The 8,933-nt window shown below is 28.5% G+C and overlaps 1 protein-coding gene across 1 annotated transcript; it reads left to right on the forward strand.

Moving 5' to 3' along the window:
• Positions 1 to 1,434: 1,434 nt before the first annotated feature.
• Positions 1,435 to 2,193, forward strand: LOC115964729 (putative B3 domain-containing protein At4g03170). Its single transcript, XM_031083988.1, has one exon. The coding sequence runs from the start codon at positions 1,435 to 1,437 to the stop codon at positions 2,191 to 2,193; it is 759 nt and encodes a 252-aa protein (XP_030939848.1).
• Positions 2,194 to 8,933: the final 6,740 nt, after the last annotated feature.

An 8,933-nucleotide genomic window follows, 5' to 3' on the forward strand; every position in this document is an offset into this window, starting at 1 on the left:
AGCATAGATTATTTAGTAGGTTGCTTTATCTCTTGAGATAAAGAATATACTTATATATATATATATATATATATGTATGTATATATATAACAATTAGAGTTAACTTGCACAATTGCTGAATTTTTTTTGAGGGAGAACAATGGCTGAACTTATGCTTCAGATATTACTCACACTTCATAAATTAAGATTTGAAAAACTTCCAACAATATCCAAAAAATATAATAATAATAGTTCTTCATATATTAATTCTTTCATATAATACCTTTATAACCCCTGCACAATCAGTGTTCTTCATAAAGATGAGCCCTCCAAAAAAATAAAGAGAAAAAGAAAGCTTACCTTGAGGAACACTACCAAAATCATTACATTGGAAAGCAAAGGTCGGCAATGGTGGAGAAAATCACGCATTGAAAACCAAAGATTTATTGAATCAAGACCGTGATATTATTGAATCAAAACTTTGTCACCTATTACAAAAAGAGATATGTCCTCAAGATTAATACCATTGCGTCTGACACTGGAAAAAGAGATTAAATTAATATCTTTAATTTACTTTTATCTTAGAGTCTTTAATCACATGAACACAACCCGCCAGGTAGCAACCTTCAGAGTTAAGGAAATTGATAACAACCGCAAAATCTCCTTCAACCTCAGTGACATTGGTGTCAATCTTCAGAGCAAAGACAATGGCTCCCTTCAGGGTTTTGAGTTTAGGGTTATAAAATAGAGTCGGGGGTTTCACCGTTTTAGTATGAATTATTTTTGTTATATAAATAATAAATGTTATTTAAATAATAAATATATAAGGTATAAAATCTAAAATAAAAAGAATCTAAAACAAAAATAATCTAAAATAAAAAGAAAAAGAAAATAATGGTGATGTGGAAAATTGTGGGAGCTTTAAAGGCTTCGGTTTTATATATATAATAAATATATATATATATATATATATATATATATATTTATATATATATATATATTTATATATATATTTATATAGAATATATAGATGAGTAGTTTATATTATTTAAATGAAATGATAAAAAATATAGAAGTTTTGATATTTGATGTATTTTAAAGTGGATTAGTATAATAAATAAAGTAGATTTTTGTACTGTTAAATGCTAAAAATTTTAGAATTCTTGATAAGGTTGCTCTTAGTCCATCAATTGTCCGTAGTTGGTAAAAAAATAATGATAATAATAAATAAATAAAAACCTATACTGTCGGCGTGGCAGTCTGAATAGAGATTAACGGCTTGGATTCCCTAACTCAAATCCCCTCGAAAATAACCTTAAAATATTTCTGTTTCTTTGGCCGCAAGGAAATAAACTTGTATTTAGTTCTTTTTATACGTAAAACCAGAAGGCTTGGCCTCCAAAAAATAAAAAATAAGGTTTCTTGCTTTCTTGTGACAGAAGGAGACAAACAGTAATGGAGAAGAGAAAGTGGTTGTGTGAAATTGAAAAGGTTAATGGCGATGATGAATACTCTGAGGAATGTATCGAGGAAGAAGAAGCGGCTTTGATTCTTCTTGATATGAGCAACACAAAGTCGTTGGACAAGAAAACTGCCATGGCTTTACGTGAACAGCAAAGAAAGAGGCTTGAGAATCGAACTAGGCTGAGGCTGAGGCTGAACCTGAACCTGAACCCACATGTAAAAGGTATAAGCAAGTCAATCCCAAAGGCACTTCTTCCAAGTATGCGTGGTCACGAAGAAATACTAGCCCTCTTTATGAAAAGCCCTAAAGCCCCGCTTTTCCCACGAATCACAAGTCTCTTGGGCCTCATTAAAGAGTGCTGCTCCATGCCTTATGAGAAGCAGTTGACTAAAACTGACTTGAGAGACGACCAAGCCAGGCTTTCTATCAAGAAGGCGTACGTCGAACAGTATCTTTTGAATTTGCTGAACGAAGATGAAAACATAGAAGAAGGAATTCCTGTTATTGTGTATGATGAGAATGGTAAAACATACCCAATGATGTTCAAGCTTTGGTCCTCAAAGATTTATGTTCTTACACATGGGTGGAAGACATTTTACATTGACAGTAAACTATACTACCATGATGATTTTATCACTTCAGTTACCTTGTGGACTTTCCGCCATCTTCGAACCGCGAGGCTTTGCTTTGTCATCTTCACCAAAACATCACCAGCAGTCGAGCCCGTAACGAGGAGGAGGATAAAGTAGAAATAATCAATCGACTCATATATATGAAAGGTTTGTGAGTCGGCTTTTTGTTCTTTGTTAATGACAACCTTTTAGTTCTCTAATTATTAGTAGTATGATAATAATGTGTTCGTATTAGGTATTGCTTACTTAGTATTTTTCTTTTTCCCTAATTAATCTATTATAAGATATTTAGCCAACCCCATTGTATTGGGGCTAAGGTTTCAGTGTTGTTATTGATAAATATTATTGGTCTAATACCCATATTAGAGGGTTTGATTATATGGCAGTGGTAAATTATTTAGAATGACAAATGTGACTGTTATGGTTTAATGTACTATCTGATTAAATTGCAACAAAAAAACATTAGCTCTTACTTTGCCAAAGGTACAAAGATATAATAAAAATATAGTTTATAAAGAGTTAATGATCAATTACTTTACTACGGAAAAAATACTATTAATGTCCCTTTCTTCTTCTTCTTCTTCTTCTTCTTCATCATCATCATTATTATCTTTTTTTACTTCCTTCCATGAGAAGTTTGAAATTTTACTAAGCAGTAGCAAAATGAATTACATCGTGGGCAAGAACTACCTCAATCATACATGGGTAGTCTTCTATCCAAGTTTCATAACTTGAAATGCCTTTAACATGGGCAAGAGTTACTTTAATCATTAATGGGTAGTCTTCTATCCAAGTTTCATAACTTGAAATGCTTTTAGTGTACTGGACTAATTAAGATATGCCCTAGTCTATTTCCGTGTTGCTTGATATGAGAAAAATACACATTAATTTGAAGCAACGTACCTGAGCTACAATTCCGCAGATGATAGAGAAGATTGCTATAGGGGCAGTAGTTGAATCCACTAGGGAATTTTATACTATCAGCCTGTAACATTCCAAGCGATGATGTCCCTAATTCCCACATTCCAAGCAAAATGAACCCCTTCTTCCATAGCCTTCACCTCCGACTCTAGAGAGTCCATTGGTACACAAATCTTCTTGCTCAACGCCTCATTGCCGCAATCACAAAACCTTCATGATCCCAAATTACCACACCAACACCAATTTCCTTCAACTGTTAGTTGCATCAACATTAACCTTAAACCATGGCGGCTTTGGAGTATCATCAGTTACTTGGAAGATAATTTGTAAAGGATTCCCAGCCAAAGATTATGGAGACTAGAGCAATTACAATATGACATGACATAAGGAATGAAATTAACTATCAGAACTTACTGTATAAACAGAAAAATACATTCTCACACAAAGCACGCACAATCATCTATCAAAAGCATAAACATCAATTCTCTTTTATACCAAAAATTTGGGGGTTATCACTTCATGCTTGTAAGCGAACTAGGTTTTGTCAACTCAGACTTGGTAACTTAGGCACTGTAATCTTGTTATTCTTATCATAACAATGTCTTTTAATTTCCTTGGTTATTATTAACTTGTACATTTCACCAAAAAAAAAAAAAAAAAAAAGCTAGACTGTACCAAACCCATTCTTTTTCCTTTTTTCTTCTTCTTTTTATTTTTATTTTTTTTATTTTTTGTTTTTATTTTTATTTTTATTTTTTTTGTGTGTGTGTAAAAAGTGAGTTTCCTTCTTCGAATAGTATTAAATCACTTCGGAATTTGGTTTTTACTCAAACAACTAAATCAAGATATTTTGTTGTTTTATGCACTATGCAATGAAACGAGTCAAAGATACCCAGCTAGATATTTGGTTAGTTGGCAAATAAAGGAACAAGATTCAAAATTAGGAAAAATTCAAAAATATAGAAAAATTCAATAATCTTCACCTTGGGCTCGATTAAAATAAGTTGACCAAACATGTTGAGTTTTCTTGATGCCGCTCAAAAACAAGAATGCATATAGATTTGTAAAATTTAGGTGATTTGTATGTAGCCCCTAGGCTCATACAGTAGTATATTAGATTTCTCAATCAAATTTAAATACATTTGATCAATAAAATATAAACATTGTTATCTTTTTAAAAGTTTTTAAATTTAACTGAAGAACCTAATTTATTATGCTTAAGGAATTGTACCTAAAGTTTAGACTAATAATATTATCCACAAAATATTATTATTAACATTATCCAAACAATATTGCTACTCTCCCTGTATTTGATGATTAATTATTGGATACAATAAAGAGTACAATCACATTATACTCTCTCCTCTTACATAATAGTAAATCGCATCAATTAAAATTATAAATCCATCATTCATGTGTGAAGATGTAGTCATAGTTTCGAAACCCAAACTATTCAAAAGACAAAAAAATGAGAGGTTCAAGATTTTTGAGGTCGAACCGAGTTTGAACCGTAATGATGTCACAAATAATTTTTCGATAATACCATACACTTCACTAGCAAAGAGGTAAAAGGGTAATAATTTTTCAGGATGACTTTTATCTAGTATCTAGGTATATATATATATATAACCAAAGTCTTTAACTTTTTATTGAACTCTCCAGAGCTTGCCACATCATTATCATTTTTTTAAAACAAAATTATTTAACATTTTTTAATTAACAATATCAACTTTAACCCAAGGAGGACTAATCTTTGACATTAATAAGCCAAAGTCCAAACTTAACAAGGAGTGGAACTCTATCTCTCTAACAAGTTCAACTTAAACTCAAACTCAAATGTTGATAATTTATCTCCAAATTACATATATCTTTTTCTCTCTATAAGCTCCTCTCTCCGTTTCTCTCTCTCACTCTCTTTTGAAAGCCTTCTTCTCTCTAGGCTATCTTACGATACCTCTTCAAGAACAAACCATCCTGGATCAATGGGAAGGTCTCTCTCCAATTTCCACACATCCAAGTGAGTGTTGCCCTAAAATTTCCCTATTCAATTTCTAATAGTGGTTTTTGTTGTTATATTATTGCAATTTTAATGTGGTTTCCTTCCCTTTGTAAATTTGGATTTTTTTTATTTTTTTTATAAGGTTTCTATGTAGGCACTAATCTATGAGCCTTTGAGGTACAGATAAATTCCAAATTTGAAAGAAAGTTTTAGATAATAATTTTTATTGGGTTCCATTAGGGATTTCAAGGGTATTTGAAAGTTTAGGGAAAACTAAGAAATATGTATGATTTTTTATGATTTATTTATGGTGGGTTTGTGCATTGATATTAGATTTTGGGAATTTCTCTGCAAATTTAAATGGATCTGATAGTGCAAACCCTAATTTTTTTTTTTTTTTAAAAGAAAATGTTGAGTAAAGGTATGAGCTCTTCTTCTGTTATTTACTTCTCCTCTACTTTGTTAAAAAAAAAAAAAATTATGGTCTTTCATGTACTTTAAAAAAAAAAATATGATTTTCATACATGAACCACCAAACCTTACGCCTGTGACTATATATGATTTTTTTTTTCATCATTTAAAGTTTAGATCCGTTAAAATTTAAAACTTATTACTTTATGGGTTCGTGTACTTTTTTCTTTTCTTATATTTTTCTTTTGAATAGTCATATATTTTTTGAATTTTTTCAAAAACTTATTCTTTGATTATATATCTTTTTTGGCATTTTGGAAGTTTTAACATTTGAATGTGTTAGTTTTTGCAATATTTGAACATGTTTAGCAAATTTCAATGACTATACTATGAATTATTCTTTTGAAAGTAATCAATTTTTGTTATATATTTCTCCATTATGTAATCATATACATTTTGTTTTGTTTCAAAAATTTATAGAAAGTAAATCTTATGATTTTTTAAATATTTTTTGTCCTTTCAAAAGTTTTAACATTTGAATTATTTTTCTGATGGTAATACATCTTTCTCTTATATTTCTCTATTGTGTAGTCACACACACACACATATATATGTTATCTATAATTTGTAGGTTCCTCTCAATAGTTATAGCTATTAATTATTTTTTTGAATATAACCCATCTTTCTCTTGTATTTTTCTATTGTTTAGTTATATATATATATATATATATATATATATATTTAGTTTTATTTCAATAATTTCTAAGTTGTGAATCATCTGATACTTTAATATTTTTTTTGTTTTTCAGAAGTTTTAATATCTGAATTTTTGTGTTATTTTTTTTGCAGTATCTGAAACTGTCGTACAAATTTTTTGTAAGCCATTGCACGATCAAACAATGGCTTTTTCATCAAATTGTAGCACAAATTGAAGTCATACAAGAGCAAATCATGCAATGATGTAGTTTCTTAATCAATTCAAGATTTTATAAAATTATTTTAGTCTATCTCACAAATAGGTAGGTTTCCGTGCATAACATGGGTTAGAGACTAGTTATTATTATATTAAAAACTAGTCGCAAACCTGTGCTACGCACGGGAACCTACTTGTTTGTGTGATAGACTAAAATAATTATATAAAATTTAAAATTGATTATGAAACTATACTATACTATTTGATAAAGAAGTCATTGTTTGAATGTGCAATATCTTGTGAAAAATCTACCAATTGGTTTTAGTACTGCCTAGAAAATTTTGAAACAATATATATATATATATATATATATATATGACTACACAATAGAGAAATACAAGAGAAAAATAGGTTATCTTTAAAAGAATATATAATTCATGGTATAACCATTGAAATCTGCTAAACATGTTCAGATATTGCAATAACTAACGCAAAAATGTAGATATTAAAACTTTCAAAATGCCAACAAATAAAATTAAAGAATCGAATGATTCAGAGCATATAAATTATTGAAACAATAGAAATACATATATATATATGTATATCTGATAGAAAATTATATTATTTAAAAAAAATAAAATGATAGAATTAGAGTCCCAAATAAATTTATGAGTTTGAATAGCACCAGGACATAATAGTATGTATGATTGTGGCATATGGTGATATATATATATATATATATTTTAAATTTTTTGTTGTTATCTAATATATAATAGTAAAAAAAAAATTAACGCATAAACAAAAGATTTTGAAAAAAAAAAAAATATATTCTATAACGTAGAGTTCAAGAAGTTTGGTTGTAGGGTTTTTAAAAAATTAATTAACTTTTTTTTTTTGGGTTTATTGCAATAAAGCCGATACTTATCCTTTTACTGCAGTTTTTTTTTTTTAAATAATAATAATCATCTTTGTGGCATATGGTGATATATATTTAATTTTTTCTTGTTATCTAATATATAATAGCAAAAAATAAATTAACGCATAATCAAAAGATTTTGAAATAAAAAAATTATATTCTATAACGTAGGGTTCAAGAAGTTTGGTTGTAGGGTTTTTTAAAAATTAGTTAACTTTGTTTTTGGGTTTATTGCAATAAAGCAGATACTTATCCTTTTATTGCAGATTTTTTTAAAAAATAATAATAATCTTTAGATTAAACTTAGCTTAAAATATCAGATTTTATCCAAAAAAAGAAAAAGAAAAAAAGAAGATAAGTATCGGGTTTTGGAGAGAAAAATAGTGTTTTAATTTTATTTTTTATTTTTTAAATATTGTGTTGTGCTGACGTGGAAAATTGTGGTGCCCGCAGAGGCTTCGGTTATATATATATATATATATATATATAGATTATATTCTATAACGTAGGGTTCAAGAAGTTTGGTTGTAGGGTTTTTAAAAAATTAGTTAACTTTGTTTTTGGGTTTATTGCAATAAAGCAGATACTTATCCTTTTATTGCAGATTTTTAAAAAAAATAATAATAATCTTTAGATTAAACTTAGCTTAAAATATCAGATTTTATCCAAAAAGAGAAAAAGAAAAAAAGAAGATAAGTATTGGGTTTTGGAGAGAAAAATAGTGTTTTAATTTTATTTTTTATATTTTAAATATTGTGTTGTGCTTATACAGCCCAAATGGTACAGGACTATCTACTTCCATATGCTGATAATATTGAAATTTAAAACCAAGAATCTGTGAAGCATGAGACTGCAAAGAATGACAGAAGTATTAGTAAAATAAAGCTATTCAATTACTATACTATAACTTGAAGACTAGTCAACCTACGACACATCCTTACCTTGGGAAAAATTGGAATCAGTTCCAGAAAGATCTTATTATCTGGCTGAAGTTCAAAACACTCCAAAACTTATATACCGTGCATAAAACTGTGATTTTTAACAATGTTTCTCAATCATTATCCTTTTATTGCAAATTTTTTTAAAAAAATAATAATAATCTTTAGATTAAACTTAGCTTAAAATATCAGATTTTATCCAAAAAAAGAAAAAGAAAAAAAAGAAGATAAGTATCGGGTTTTGGAGAGAAAAATAGTGTTTTAATTTTATTTTTTATTTTTTAAATATTGTGTTGTGCTGACGTGGAAAATTGTGGTGCCCGCAGAGGCTTCGGTGATATATATATATATATATATAGATTATATTCTATAACGTAGGGTTCAAGAAGTTTGGTTGTAGGGTTTTTAAAAAATTAGTTAACTTTGTTTTTGGGTTTATTGCAATAAAGCAGATACTTATCCTTTTATTGCAGATTTTTTTTAAAAATAATAATAATCTTTAGATTAAACTTAGCTTAAAATATCAGTTTTTATCCAAAAAAAGAAAAAGAAAAAAAGAAGATAAGTATCGGGTTTTGGAGAGAAAAATAGTGTTTTAATTTTATTTTTTATTTTTTAAATATTGTGTTGTGCTGACGTGGAAAATTGTGGTGCCCGCAGAGGCTTCGGTTATATATAGATATATATAGATTATATTCTATAACGTAGGGTTCAAGAAGTTTGGTTGTAGGGTTTTTAAAAAATTAGTTAACTTTGTTT

This window comes from Quercus lobata, chromosome 2 (genome assembly GCF_001633185.2).
Source record: "Quercus lobata isolate SW786 chromosome 2, ValleyOak3.0 Primary Assembly, whole genome shotgun sequence".
Lineage (NCBI taxonomy): Eukaryota > Viridiplantae > Streptophyta > Magnoliopsida > Fagales > Fagaceae > Quercus > Quercus lobata.